We start from the raw sequence: 15,394 nt of genomic DNA, 5'->3' as shown, positions 1-15,394 counted from the left end.
CTGCCCTCTCTGAACTCTGGATCCTGGTCCTCCTAGAGTGATTTCTTTTTCTTTCGTCTCTCTGTTCTCCCCCTCCTCTCCTCCTCCTCTTGCAGCTTTATTGAGGTATTATTGACCTACAACAAACTGCATATATTTAAAGTGTACAGTTTAATACATTTTGAGATATGTGTACATCCATGAAACCATCACCATAATCAAGATAATGAGCGTCACCTCTAAAACATTCCTTCTGGCCCTTTGTTATTCCTCCCTACAACTGTGTGCTGCCTGTCGTTAGTCAACCACTGATTTATTTCTGACTCTGTAGATAAGTTTTCATTTTCTACAATTTTATATACATGGAATTATATAATATGTACTCTTTGTTTTACCTGGCTCAGTTACTTTCATTCAGAATAATTATTTTGAAATTCGCCCATGTTCTTCCATATATCAATAGTTCATTTCTTGTTATTTTTGAGTAGTATTCTGTGTTGTGCATGTATCACATTTTGTTTGTTCCTTCACCTGATTGAGGAACATTTGGATTGTTTCCAGTTTTGGGCTATTAAACAAAAAAACTTCTGTGAACATTGGTGTACAAGTCTTTGTGTGGACATGTGCTTTCATTTCTTTCGAGAAAATACTCAGGAGTGAAATGGTTGAATTGTGTGGTAGGTGTGTGATTAGTTAAAAACTTGCCAAGCTGTTTTCCAAAGTGGTTGTACGATTTTACATTGCCGCCGGCATGTGTGCAGGTTCTAGGTGCTCCACTCCCTCTCTAGCACTTAGTCTGGTTAGTCTTTTTTAGTTTTAGCCGTTCTAGTCTAGTGTTATCTCGTTGTCGTTTTAATTTTCATTTGCCTGATGACAGATGGTGTTGACCATCTTTTCAGGTGCTTATTTGCGTGCTGTATATCTTCTCGAGCAAGGTGTCTATTCAGATGTTTTGCTCATTTTTAAGTTGGGTTGTTTGTCTTATTGAATTGTAGAGTTTCTTACGTGTTGATATATCTTTTGCAGGTATTTTCTCCTACTCTGTGGCTTACCTTTTTACTTCTTACCAGTGCAAAGAACAGAAGTTTTTAATTTTAATGAAGTCTGTTTTATATATATTTTTATATATTTCCACACTTTGTCTTGTATTTAACAATCTTTGCCAAAGCCAAGGTCACTAAGATTCTCTCTTGTGTTTTCTTAGAGATGTTTTATAGTTTTAATTCATCCCATGGTTTCTGTTTTTAGTTTTTTAATAGGATGAATTACATTGATTTTGAAATGTTAAACTCGCCTTGCATTCCTTGGGTAAATCCCACTTGGTCATGGTATATTATTTTTATATACTGTTGGATTCAATTTGCTAGAGATTTCTTCATTTACATTTTTACATTTATGTTCAAAAAGGATATTTGTCTGTAGTGTTCTTGAAATGTCTTTGTCTAGTTTTAGTTTTTGAGTAACCTCGGCCTCAGATTGAGCTGCGTGGTATATACCTTCCCCAGTTTTCTGGAAGGGTGTGTCTAGAATTGGTGTTATTTCTTGCTTAAATATTTGGTAGAATTCACCAGTGAAGCTTTCTGGGCCTGAAGTTTTGGGGGAAGCTTTTTGTCTACAATTTCAATTTCTTTAGTAGATATAGAGCCATTCAGATTATCTGTTTCTTTTTGAATGAGCTGTTGTAATTTTTAACTTTCACAGGTTTTGTCCATTTCATCTGAGTAAAATGTGTTGACAAAAGTTGTTCATAGTATTCCTTATTATCCTTTTACTATAGATAGAAAATGTGGTGATGTCACCTCTCTTATTTCTGATACTAATTTTGTCTTTTCTCTTTTGTTCCATTAATAGTCTGGCTAGACTGATCTCAAAGAACTAGCTTTTGCTTTCATTGATTTTTTCTCTGTTGTTTTTCTGTTTTCTTTTTCATCAACTTCTGCTCTTATTTGTTTCTTACGCTCACTTTGTGTTTAGCTTGCGTTTCTTGTCCTTATTTCTTAAGGTGGAAACTTAGGTCATTGCTTTGGTACATTGCATTTTCTCTAATAAAGGTGTTGAGTGCCATAAACAGCCTTCTAGATACTGTTTCAACTCTATGCCACAAATAATGACATGTGTTTTCATTTTCATTCAGTAACAAATATTTGCTGATATCCTCTTTGACTTCTTCTTTGGCCCATTGCTTATTTAGAAGAGTATTATTTAATTTTCAAATATTTGGGGGATTTTCCAGACTTTTTTTCTGTTATTGATTTCTAATTTAGTTCCCCTGTCAGAGAACATGCTTTGCATAATTTGAATCTTTTAAAAGCTTATCTGATTTGTTGTATGTCCCAGGATATGGTCTTGGTAAATGTTTCATTTTGACTTTAAAAAGATATATGTGCTGCTGGTATTGGGTGGAGTGTTCTATAAATGTTATCACGTTTGTTGATAGGATATGAAAGACTTGAACAACATTTACTGATTTTCTGTCTCCTTGTTCTGTCAATTATTGGTAGGGGTGTGGAGATCTCCCATTATAATTTTTTGGATTTGTCTGTTTCTTCTTTTAGTTCCATTGTTTTTTGCTCCTTGCATTTTGAAGCTCTTTTATTAGGTACATAAATGCTTAGGATTGTTATGTCTTCTTGATGAATGGACTCCTTTATCATTATAAAGTGGTCCTCTTTATCCCTGGTAATATTCTTTGCTCTGAAGTCTACTTTGTCCCATATTAATGTAGCCAGGTCTTTTGACTAGTGCTAGCATGGTCTATTTCCATCCTTTTACTTTTAGCCTGTTTGTGTCTTTATATTTAAAGTGTTTGTTTTTGTAGGCAACATACACTTGGGTCTTGCCTTTTTATAGTTTGATGATCTCTGCCCTTTTTTTTTTTATTGTGGCAAAATATACGCAACATAAAAATTGCCATTTTAACCATTATAAGGTTTAGAATTCAGTGACATTAAGTACATTTACAATATTGTGAAACCATTGTGACTCTTCATTTCTGTAACTTTTTCATCATCCTAAACAGAAACTCTATACCCATTACACAATAATTCCCCGTTCTCCCTTCTCCCCTACCTTCTGTCTTATGAATTTGCCTATTCTAGGTACCTAAGATGAGTGGAATCATATAGTATTTGGCATTTTGTGTCTGGCTTATTTCACTTAGCATGTTTTCTAGTTTCATCCATGTTTAGCATATATCAGAGTTTCATTCATCTTTAAGGTTGACTAATATCCCATTGTATGTGTTTATCACATTTTGTTTGGACACTTGGGTTATTTTTACCTTTTGACTATTGTGAATAATGCTGCTGTGATCATTGGTGGACAAGTATCTGTATGCCACATCAATGCTTTGGGTGTATACCTGTGAGTGATTCGTGCTTTCATTTCTTTGGGTATATACCTATGAGTGGAATTGCTACATCATATGGTAATTCCATGTTTACCTTTTTGAGGAACTGCCACACTGTTTTCACAATCTCTGCCTTGTAATTGGGGCATTTAGAACATTTACGTTGAATGTGATTATTGATATGGTTAGATTTAAATCTGTCATCTTACTGTTTGTTTTCTGTCTCATCTGTTTTTTGTTTCCGTTCTCCATTTCTTCTTCTTTTGGTTTAAGTATTTTTTATGATCTCGTTTTATCTCTTTTTTTAGCCTTTTAACTATTAATTCATTCAACCATCAATTTCTTCACTTTGTGTCCTTGGGTCATACAGTCCTCCATTCGTTAGCTTTCTGATCTTGGGAAAATGACTTAAACTCTCCTAAACTCTAAAGAACTGGAGCTTCTTGCATTACACCACACTGCTCCCTACCATCTCTATCCTCTGGTCATTTCTGTATGAGAGCTGAAATAAGGCAGAATGTCACCTTGTTTGACCTCAACTGGAACGTGTGTGTTGATAGACTGAAATTTTTCACTGCTCTGCTCATGTTTGTGAATGACCATGAGAATGCTGCAAATACTGATTTGGGATTCCAAAAAACTTTTAGTGAGTAGGTAAATTCACAAATATGGAACTTGTAAATAATGAAGATCAGCTATATATGTACCACATAGGGTGGTTGTGTGGGTTAAATCAATTAATACAAGTTAAGTTCTTCAAACAAAGCCTTACACAGACTCATTTGATGTTTCAGAAATTTATTTGGTAAGTTAGTTTTTAGTAGTTTGTATGTCCAGGTATAAGTGAGGATATTTTTATGTCTAATTTTTGGTGACATTGCATAGTGTAGAATTGTGCTCTTTTCATGTGGTGAAATCCAGGTTTCCTACCCTGCTTTTTTCCTGTCACTCATCTACTTCATTTAGTTTTTTTTTTTTTTTTTTTTTCTGCCAACATGCAGGCATGGCTTTAAGGGCAGGAAGGATTAATAATGAACAAAAGCGATGTTGCTCCCTGATCCTACATTCTGCTTTCTTCACTATGATGTTTTTTTTTTGGAGCTGGCTACTACATTTTTTAGGCAGCTTTATTGAGGTATTATTCCATATCTCAATTTTTTTTTGAGATATGATCTCATATCTCTTTATTGAGATATGATCCCATACCATACGATTCACCCATTTAAAGTTTATAATTCAGTGGGTTTTTTTATATATTCGCAGATGTGTGTAACCATCACCACAGTAAATTTTAGAATATTTTCATCACCTCAAAAAGAAGCCTGAACCCTTCAGCTACCATCCCTTTATCCCCTGACCCTGTTTACCCCATCCCTAAGCAACCACTCAGCTACTTTTTGTCTCTATAGATTTCCCTATTCTGACTTTCCTATGACTAGAATCATATAGTGTATGGTTTTTTTTTGGCTGGCTTCTTTCACTTAGCATTATATTTTCAAGGTACATTTATGTTGTAATATATAATACAAAATATACCATTTTAACTATTTTTAAGTGTATAATTGAACAGCATTAAATATATTCAGGTTGCTTCATTTTTAAAATAAAGAGAAGACTATTTTTGATTAGATTTTTTACTTACTTTCTCTGTTCCCTCTCATAGAAATGTGTCTTTGAAAACTCTTTAAAGACACATTCAAAAGCATGCATGTGCTCATTCTTTCTACTCTCCACTTTTCCTAACATAGCTTGTAAGTATACGAGGCTTAAGTCTCATAGGTAATAATGTCCATGGCACATGATTTGTTTGTACAAGTAATGTTTCAAATGGTTATTCTTTTTTTTTTTTTTTTTTTTTTTTGTGAGGAGATCAGCCCTGTGCTAACATCCGCCAATCCTCCTCTCTTTTTGCTGAGGAAGACGGCCCTGGGCTAACATCTGTGCCCATCTTCCTCCACTTTATATGGGACGCCGCCACAGCATGGCTGCCAAGCAGTGCGTCGGTGCGCGCCCGGGATCCGAACCAGCGAACCCCGGGCCGCCGCAGCGGAGCGCGCGCACTTAACCGCTTGCGCCACCGGGCCGGCCCCTCAAATGGTTATTCTTAAAAGGAACTACAAATCAAATATATTAAACTTGTTGATACTTTCAACTTCTTGATACTTTTAAGTTACTCCTAGTTTCTGCATATTTTGGGTTCACTTGATTATATCCAGTCTCTAAAGAGGTTTCTATCTGTTTTAAGAATATGGTACCTCTTTAAAAGACATAGTGAGTGAAAAGAGCAGGTAAGAAATATGCTGTATGCTCACAGAGAAGGGTCTAGAGGCATACACATCAAAATACTGGTTGGCTATCCGTCAGAGATTGGCAAACTCCAGCCCTCTAGATTTGGCCTATGAGCTAAGAATGGTTTTTACTTTTTTTTATTTTTAAAGGAAGATTAGCCGTGAACTAACATCTGTGCCAGTCTTCCTCTATGTTATATGTGGGTTGCCGCCACAGCACGGCTGACTAGTGGTGTAGGTCTACGCCTAGGATCCGAACCTGCGAACCCTGGCCGCTAAAGCGGAGCATGCCAAACTTAAGCACTATGCAGGGGGCCAGCCCTGGTTTTTATATTTTTAGAAGATTGTAAAAACGAAATAAAACATGAAAGAATATGCAACTGAGACCCTGTGTGTCCCGCACAGGGTAAAATATATATATTTACTATCTGGCCCTTTGCAAAAAGCATTTGCCGATCCCTGGTCTAGATATGATTGGGATTATGGGTAGTTTTTATTTTTAAAGTGGTTTGGTGAGTTCTTTTTTTATTTAGTACTTGTAATATTAAAATGGATCTTGCTTTAAAATAAGCTATAATGTTCATTTGGCTGGAAAAAAATTACAGGGTTTAGAGTAGACTTGTTTAATCTTTACTCCTTTTGTTGCAGCACGATGAACTTGCAGATAGTCTTCCTTGTGCAGAAGGAGAGTTTATCTTCCTTCGTCTTGATGTTCTTTGTGAGGTATGTAGCAATAATCACTGGAATCAGCCCTCTAAAGCAGAGTGCCGTTTCATAGCTTTAATGGCAGGATTCCTTTTTGGTTGTAGTATTTGGAAAGAGAGCTCACCATGGCCAGCCTACCGCTCACATTTGATGTCGAGAGGAGCACTGATGACTGGGTCTTCATGTGCTTCTTTGTGGGAAATGACTTCCTTCCTCACCTGCCGTCGTTAGAGATTCGGTATGTGTGTTTGTGTGGGTTTTTAAACTACTGTTGTAGCCTTCTTGCTTACAGTGCGTACTGGTCCTAATACATAATGTTTGTTTCCTGGTGGCACGGAAGGTGCAATTGACCGTTTGGTTAACATATACAAAAATGTGGTTCACAAAACTGGGGTGAGTTCCTTCTTGAATAATTTCAAAACAGAAGTATTTGCTTTTATAAGAAGATTATTTTACATGTATTTTATCACTTACAGGGTTACCTTACAGAAAGTGGTTATGTCAATCTGCAAAGAGTACAGATGATCATGTTAGCAGTTGGTGAAGTTGAGGATAGCATTTTTAAAAAGAGAAAGGATGATGAGGTAAAGTGTTTCTATTGCAGTAGCTAAATTGCTCCTGTCTCTAATATGCTGTGATGATCCTGTGATTGTACTTTTAACCTCTTTGAATGCATTGTTATATTATTATAGTGTATCAAACGCCAGTGTAATCATGAGTGGCCAGTGCTTTGATTATTTTATAAAGGCTGTGATGCTTGCTGTGTGGAACTGTGTATTGCACACTGTGTGAATTGCACTGTAATTTTTTTCTCTCTTCATAATCCTGATTAAGATAAAAATCCAAACACGTGTCTGATCAACGGGATGTGAAATGAGGGTTCCAAGACTGGGAGAATGCTGGGAATGAACTAGTGGATGCCATGTTTTAGAGGAAATGTTGATGCTGTGGAAGTCAGGTGAAGACCTAGAAACTCTGTACTCTGGTAGTGGAGTGTAGGGGCCTCTGGGTTAGATAGCATCAGTCTAGGCAGAGGGTTGCAGCTCTGAGTAAGCAATTAAACATAAAAGAAAGAAAGAAAATAATAAAGCACTTGGAAATTGATGACATATGATGGAGTGAGTGCTTAGGTGAGAAATCCAGTCTGGCTTGGACAGTTTGGAGTGTGGTTGGGCCGTTCATGAGACAGCAAGCAGTGGGGGTAGAGCAGGTTGGGGTGAGGACAAGGTAGAAATTGAGGTTCATTTTGGAGATACAGAGTTGGAGGTGTCACAGGACACCTGAGAGGAGAAAAGTCCGTGAAGCAGTTAGATGGATATGTGTAAAGCTCAGGGCAGAAGTCTTTTGGAAGGAGATTTGAGAACATTAGCAGAATACTTCACGTCATGAGTGTGAAGTTGAAATCCCTGGAGCTTTGTATGGAGTTCAAGTGCCTCCAACAGAAACCTTAAGAAGCATAGATGTTAAGGAGAAAGGGGAGTCAGTTCTAGAGAGGTGGGAGGAAATCCCTGAAGAGATGAGAAGCCACTGGTGCTGCCGGAGGCGTCAGAGTGAGATAGGCCCCTAGTCCATGGCCAGGGGTTCAGAGGTCCTGAAGAGTTAGTGGGGTGGAGGGGCAGTAGCCTGGAGGCAGAGTAGGTTGCAGGGTGATTGTGCAAGAGTGGCAAGGGAGGCAAGCAGTGGGTAAAATGAGCAGACAGTAGCTTTTTAGAAAGAGAGTGAAGGAAATCCTTTTAGAAACTGATTTTATAAAAGGTCATATGGCTATTTTGAGCAAATAGCAACATAATAATATTGCTACATTGCTTCATTATCTCCTAACAGATTAAAACATGTCATTGCATCTGACAAGATTTTATATTTTCTTCAGCTTTGTATGCTATAGCTAGTGATCTCTTTTTTAGAACCTTGGGTACCATTTTATATAACAGTGTGGGTAGACTGTAAGTGTTCTTTTTAAAGCCTTTGGTACTTGGTAATGTTCTGTGATGGCAAGAATTTTTCACATGTAAAATTTAAATAGCATAACTGACTTTGTCTAGGATATCAAATGTCTATCAGGACAGCCATTTTTAACTAAGCCTTCAACAATTCTGGTGGCTCCACCTGACCTGCTGCCATTTATGCTTAAGAAAAAACTACACAGACGGTGTAGTACTTGGTGTAAAAGCCTCACGTTAGAACAGTCCTTTTATGTGGTTTTAGGTTACTCTGTACTATTAAGTATTGGTGATATTTGCCATTAGAGTGGGATGTATGGGATTTGATAGATACCAGAGTGCTTCAGATTTGAGTAATAAAGGTTCCAGCTGGCCTGGCAGAGAGGGCATTTTAAAGCTTTGAATCGTTTTTGGTATCCCTGACATCATATGATGTTTGTCAGCATAGTTGGACATCGGGGAAATTTATGAACCCTCAGAAATTCAATATAATAGTATCTAGGTGTGTGTATTTTCCCAGGAAGTGTGTCTCCGGCTTTTGACAGACTTCCAAAGAAGTTCATAGCACACAGAAATTAAAGATCAGTAAAGTCCAACCAGGTGTACCTATTTTGCTTATGTGTAACTACCACCCTTAGAAATAGGTATTTAACTGACCAGCAGAATACATGGTAAAAGAGGAATACATCAATATTTATTATTAAAATTGAGCAGTTAGGTCAGAAATATGATGCTTTTTATGTTATGAGCTTTGATGTTTGCCTTTTGTCTTGCAAATCTTCTTCATTTATTCAGCATATATTTATTAAGTGTTTACCGTGTGCCAAATAGTATTCTGAGTGTTACTGATACAACAAAAAACAAAAGAAAAAAGCAGACAAAAATTCCTGACCTCATGGAGCTGATATTCTTCCGCGGGAGATGGACAATAAACACAAAAACTAAGTAAAGTGTGTAATATGTTAGAGAGTGATAAGTGCTGTGAAGAAAAAAGCAGATGAGGAAATATCTGGGAAGGTGGACATGAGGACATTGCAGTTCTAGAAAAGATGACTAGAGAAGGCCTCACTGACAGATGACTTTGAAGGATATGAGGGAGTAATCATGCAGGTGTTTGCCGGAAGAGCATTTCAGACAGAAGGAATAGCCAGTGCAAAGGCTCTAGGGCAGGAGCTTACCCAGGATGTTCAGGGAACAGCAAGGAGCCAGTGTGGCAGGCACAGAGGAAGCAAAGGGGAAGTAGTAGGGGTAGGAGAGGAGGTCAGAAAGATGATGGAGGGCCAGATCTGGTAGGACCCTATAGGTCATTATAAGAACTTGAGCTTTCACTCTGCATCAGTGGAGGGTTTTGAGTATAAAAGTGACAAGATCTGACACATATTATAAAAGGATCACTCTAGCTGCCCTGTTGAGACTAACTGTATGGAGGCAAAGATAGAAACAGTGAGCCCAATTAGACTCTTTTGCGATAATCCAAGGGAGCCAACATGGTGGCAGTGGAGATTGATAAGAGGTAATTGGATTCTGAACATGTTTTGAAGGTAAAACTAGTGGATTTGGCTGGTGAATTAAATGCTAGGGGTGAGAGAAGGAAAACTATTAAGAATGACTCCAAAGCATTTTGTCTGAGCAATTGAAAAATGGTCTGAGCTACTGTGATAAAGAAGACTAGGAGGTACAAAGCTAGGGGTGGGGATGCCATTTGGGGCATGTGAAGTTTGTACACCCAAGTGGAGATGTTGAGTGGGGAGAGGTCCTGACTGGGGAGTCATCAGCACGTAGATGGTGTTTAAAGCCGTGAGACTGGATGATTACTCCCATGAGAGTGAGAGGTCCAAGTACTGGGTGAAGAGGAACGCCAGTATTAAGGTGTTGGGAAGTTGAGGAGTGAAGGCATTCAGCAAGAGTGAAAGAGGAGAACCAGGTGAGTGTAGCGTCCTGGAAGCCAAGTGAAGAGCACGGATCAAGAAGGAAGAGTCACGGTCAGATACGGACTGAAAACTGAGTAATGGATCTCACAGTCTGTGGGTCATTGGTGACCTAGAGAAGTTTAAAGATGGGGCAAAAGCTTGATTAAAGAAATTGGTGGTTTTGCTGTCTTAGGAGGTTTTAAGGTCGTCAGTCACCATGTATCCAGCATTCAGCCCCTCTCCTGGCACAAAGCACAAATTTCAGATCTCAATAGGGTGTTATATTGCAGGTGGCAGTACTGACTTGGAAGTGATGGAAGTGCAGCTGCTGGTAGAATGACAGTCAGTACAGCACCTGCTGGCCCCTGTTTCAGTCCACAGCAGCAGCCCTGGCCACCGTAGCTGTCGTCTCAGTGCCTTGATGCTCACAGAAACTTGGGCGTGGGAGGAGTGCTTTCTGGGGTAAAGGAGGCCTTTGAGTGGCCCAAAGTAAGTGGGGAGTTACTTATTTGTGTCTTCTCCGTATTGGTTGGCTACTTGCTCCGGGGTAAAACAGAGGGTCTTTGTTATGACTCTTGCATTCTTTCCTGAAATGATATCAAAAACTATCTGAAAAAAATTAAGAGGAATAATTAAAGTGTATCTAAACTCAATTTAGAATGATCTCTGTCTATCTAAAGTTCTGATAAGCAGCACTTTGAACATATAGTCCATTGCCTAGTTTAATTAGTTACATTTCTGGGGTCTTCCTTTAAAACTTTGTCTCCCAAATCATTCCTGGTAATGTTTAACTCTTACATTTTTGTGTAATTATTTGACAGAATATGTGGATTTTATACTTTTAGGGCAGTTTTAGAAGATGACAGAAAGAAAAGAGAAAGAGAATGAAGGTGAGTTTTAATTAATTTCATCAGATTGGCAATAACATACATTTACAATTTGGGAGTAAGATAGCTTTTTATTCCTTATCCAGTAGTTTGTTAGGGACATAATGTCTACCCAGCTGCCTCTTACCTGGAGAAAGAATGCTGGTGTCAGTTTTAAAGAAGTCCTTTCTAAGCTCTAGAGTCTGAGGGGATACACTTGATGGGCCAGAGGGGCCGGGTAGCACTTAGCTATTTGAATTTTTTACGGTAATTGGGTATTGTTTTTGTAATAAAAATAGTTAGCTCTTTGCATCTTCTTGAAAGTTACTGCACTCTGTCTATATCCTTGTCAGGTTACTCTTCCTAGAAGACTCCACTCGAAACTTTGTTGTTTCTCTGCTCAGAAATTACCAGTGACTCCTTAGTTCCCGCAGAATCCAGTTCTATCTTAGTCTGGCGTGCAGAGCATACTATGATCTGGTCAAGTTCTCACCCTGCTTTCCCCAGTTGTCTTCTAAATATAGCAGGTCCCTCCTGACTCAGAGCATTGCCTTTGTTTGGTCCCTCTCAATGGGTTTCTGACTTCACGGCTCCCTCCCATCTTACATTTTCCACGAGGCCTCCCTATTGCTTCCGCTTGTAATCCAGGTTGAGCAGTCCTTCCTTTTAACTCGAGTGCTTCTCGCTTGTGATATTTGTTTGCTTAGTTAATTGCATAACACTTTATAGTCACTTAACTTCTTAAGTTTTTGTTTTTCTTGTCTTCCTTACTGGATTTTAAACAAATGGAGTTTGGGGACTACCTTTTATTATTATGTTTTATTAGAATCGAGCAATTTCAGGAACCTATAAGGGAGAAAAGTAGAGTTATTTATTGTTGCAGGTGGGTTCAAAACCACTTAGATAGGGAAGGGCATGTTTGATGTCTACTTTATGTATTATTATTTTCTTTCAGTCAGTGTCTATTTAAAAAATATCTTTTATCAGTCAGCCATGACTGTCACCTACTGTAGCTATAATCATAGCTCTAACTAATTGGAAACAAAGAGTTAAATTCCATCAAGGTGAAGGATAAATAGAAGTTGTATTTCCTAAGTATAAATCAAACTCTTGGCTTATTTTTTTACCTTAATAGTTATCTTTATTTGCCTAAAATTGTGTCTTGAATGCGTTTTGAAATTGTAAGTGAACATAAGGGAATAACCTAATGAGATTTGAATAGCTTCTATGTATCAGAAAAGTGTATTGTATGTACTTTTATAGCAGAGTTATTAAATATTACAGACTATTGTTTACAGGGTAAGTTACCATCAAATCAAACTGTGGACAACCCTGTAATGTTAACGGAAATCCATTTCGTCTTTAAAGAGCTTACAGCAGGGACTCTTTTCCATTGCCTTCATTTCTTCCTGTCATCTAACTGTGTTGTGATTTAATTTTAATTTCTACATTCATTTCCATTTATGTTAGAGAGATCAACCAGCTTTCACTCCTGGTGGAATATTAACCCCTCATGCCTCGGGTTCAAGAAATTCACCAGGTTCTCAAGTAGCCAGTAATCCGAGACAAGCAGCCTATGAAATGAGGATGCAGAATAATTCTGTAAGTAACTTATTTTTATGTAGCATTGAAGAGTGGTGACTTTCAGATGCCTCTTACAGTTGTGTGTGAATTTTATCACTTAGCCTGGAGTTGTTTTGTTTTATAGTTTTTCTCAATTTCTTTTGCCTTGAGATATTTTTAACTCTGTTAAATCCTTATTAATATGAAAATATCTAAATGATGTGAAAGAAAAGAACATACATGTAAATGTGGATAGCTAAGTGGCTGCAGTGTTTCTCTAATGCAGTCGGGCCACAGTGCTTCCTGCTTCCCCAAAGGTACTGGGTAGTGATGGTGCTAGAAGCATGACAGGACATCCAAATGTCTCATAGCTAGAGCAAGAGAAGAGGGTGGTTTTGCTGCCGTCTTTCCCCTTTCCTCCCAGGGATCAGTTATGGGCATTTTGCAGAATAGTATTCCTCAGTTTGTCAAATACAGGTACTCCTCACTGCCTAAACTCTCACTCTCCAACTCAGACGTGGAATATATCTGAATACATATTTTAAGGTAGCTCTCATTATCCACATTTTTTTTAGAGCTCTTTTTTTGTTGCTGGGAAAGATTTGCCCTGAGCTAACATCTGTTGCCAGTCTTCCTCTTTTTTTCCCCCTCCTCAAAGCCCTAGTACCTAGTTGTATATTCTTGTTATAAGTCCTTCTAGTTCTATGTGAGCCGCCACCTCAGCATGGCTACTGTCAGACAAGTGGTGTGGTTCTGCGTCCAGGAACCGCACCTGGGCTGCCAAAGCGGAGCGCGCCAAACTTTTTTGTGAGGGAGATCAGCCCTGAGCTAACATCCGTGCTAATCCTCCTCTTTTTGCTGAGGAAGACCAGCTCTGAGCTAACATCTATTGCCAATCCTCCTCCTCTTCTTTTTTTCCCCCAAAGCCCTGGTAGATAGTTGTATGTCATAGTTGCACATCCTTCTAGTGGCTATATGTGGGACGCGGCCTCAGCACGGCCAGACAAGCGGTGCGTTAGTGCACGCCTGGGATCCAAACCCGGGCCGCTAGTAGCGGAGCGCACGCACTTAACCGCTAAGCCACGGGGCCAGCCCTGAGCGCGCCGACCTTTAACCACTAGGCCATCAGGGCTGGCTCGGTTGCTCCCTATTTATAAACTCAGGAACTGAATGGATTTGCCTCATGGTATTCCTCCTTATTTGAATGTTGTAATCCAGACTGCAGAAGCAAATCGTCTCAGCCAGCAAGGCTGTGCTCTGTTCAGTAGCTTCCTGTAATGGCAGCAGACCATGAGCTCAGAGCACCCGGCAGGGCAGCAGCAGGGGTAAGGGAACAGACCGTGAACTAATGTACACAGACAAAAGGTAATCAAAGCTATTGCTTATTTCAGGCTAGTAGGCACGAGAGAAAGAGAGAGTGTTGTAGAGGGAGGAAAGATGTTATATAAGGTACAGTATCCTATGTAAACTTTTGCTATGATATATCCAAGGGTATTACGTAAGTTGGGATATTTAAATTTCATTATTCTAATAGTTATCCTATTGATGCTCAAATCCTTTATCACAGGGCAACCCTATATGTGAAATTTTTGCCATATCATGAGACTGGTTGAATTTATATTCCCATAAATTCACACTTAGAAGTTTTAGGACCTTAGATTTGGAATTTGGAAACAGATTTTGCATCTTCTGAGAGAAGCGGCTGGGGTTTCTGTTGTGTTTTTGTTCTGTTTTTCCTTTCTTGTCTTATTCCTTACACCATTAACAGAGTGGGATATAGAGAGTCAGTGAAAGGTTTTGCAATGAGATGCTTGTGTAGAATGGAAAAAGCTGATGTCCATCATTTAAGATTATAGTGACTACCGTCCTCACAGAATGAACTGAGAGTGACTAGTATTGCTAACACCACGTTGATGATAAAATGCTTTTTTCTTAATCTCAGGGAGGCAGGTAGGTTTAAACTTTGCCAGCTATGATTGCTTTGAGAAAGATTCCAATATTCAGGCTCCACAGGATTAGACTATATTGATTAATAATGTCTGCCATGGGAATAGGAATGGGGAGATTGGTGATTAGGTTGCTTATTTGATCCTGTCTTAATTCTCCTTGACACAGTTATTTCTACTGGAATCTTTGCATAGAGGAGTTTTCATCTAGAATGTGTTGAATTTAAGGAAATCATGAAGCCAAATTACCAGTTTATTTAAAGGAAGCCTTTACAGTTATGGATTTTTGCTGTGTTATTTTTTCTGAGCTGTTTGGGTGTGCTGGGCTCCAGTACTTGACTGGTATCTACTGATGGTCAACATGGTTAGTGTTTTATTAGATAGCTTCTGTTTCCTCATAAATATGTTTTTAAATTTTGCATTCTGAAGTGTAGTTTCATTATATTTGCGACCATTCTCAGTTTAATCAACTTTGATTGCAAAAACAGCTTTTTAAAAAGAAATTTGAATGAATTGGTATGACTCTGGTATGTTTAGGAAAGAATATTTCTGAATACTTTTGTTAGTAGAGATAGAGCAGAAAAGAGCAGCAGATATTTAGCATTAAAGAGCAAACAACTTCTTTTCTTCTTTTTTTCTCTTGAAGGTATATTATTTTTGTTGTCTAAAGATAATTTATATCTTGTTTGTGAATTTGGGAAAGATTGCTTTGTTTACACCTTCTCTGTACTTAGATGATTGACAGGAATATCAGTCTCCTAATTTAATCCAAATGGATTAGTGTTGTTTAAAAACTAATAGGGATAACTTCCTGAATGGTTAACCGCCATGCGCCAGGCAGGCAGCTT

General features: G+C 38.4%; 1 protein-coding gene across 2 annotated transcripts in view; it reads left to right on the top strand.

The window, feature by feature from the left end:
• The first annotated feature begins 6,446 nt into the window (after window positions 1-6,446).
• The window catches only part of LOC131403163 (5'-3' exoribonuclease 2-like), a 41,719-nt gene continuing 32,771 nt past the window's right edge, over window positions 6,447-15,394 (top strand). Inside the window, exons 1-3 of one of the 2 annotated variants that reach the window (XM_058537485.1) lie at window positions 6,447-6,559; window positions 10,993-11,061; window positions 12,508-12,639. In XM_058537485.1, coding sequence (XP_058393468.1) covers window positions 11,056-11,061; window positions 12,508-12,639 — 138 coding nt within the window. In that variant the 5' untranslated portion in view covers window positions 6,447-6,559; window positions 10,993-11,055. The remainder of the gene's footprint in view (window positions 6,560-10,992; window positions 11,062-12,507; window positions 12,640-15,394) is intronic. The other variant, XM_058537486.1, reaches the window with a different exon arrangement.

This window comes from Diceros bicornis, unplaced genomic scaffold (genome assembly GCF_020826845.1).
Source record: "Diceros bicornis minor isolate mBicDic1 unplaced genomic scaffold, mDicBic1.mat.cur scaffold_55_ctg1, whole genome shotgun sequence".
Classification (NCBI taxonomy): domain Eukaryota; kingdom Metazoa; phylum Chordata; class Mammalia; order Perissodactyla; family Rhinocerotidae; genus Diceros; species Diceros bicornis.
This window is presented reverse-complemented; position numbering and strand designations above follow the sequence as displayed.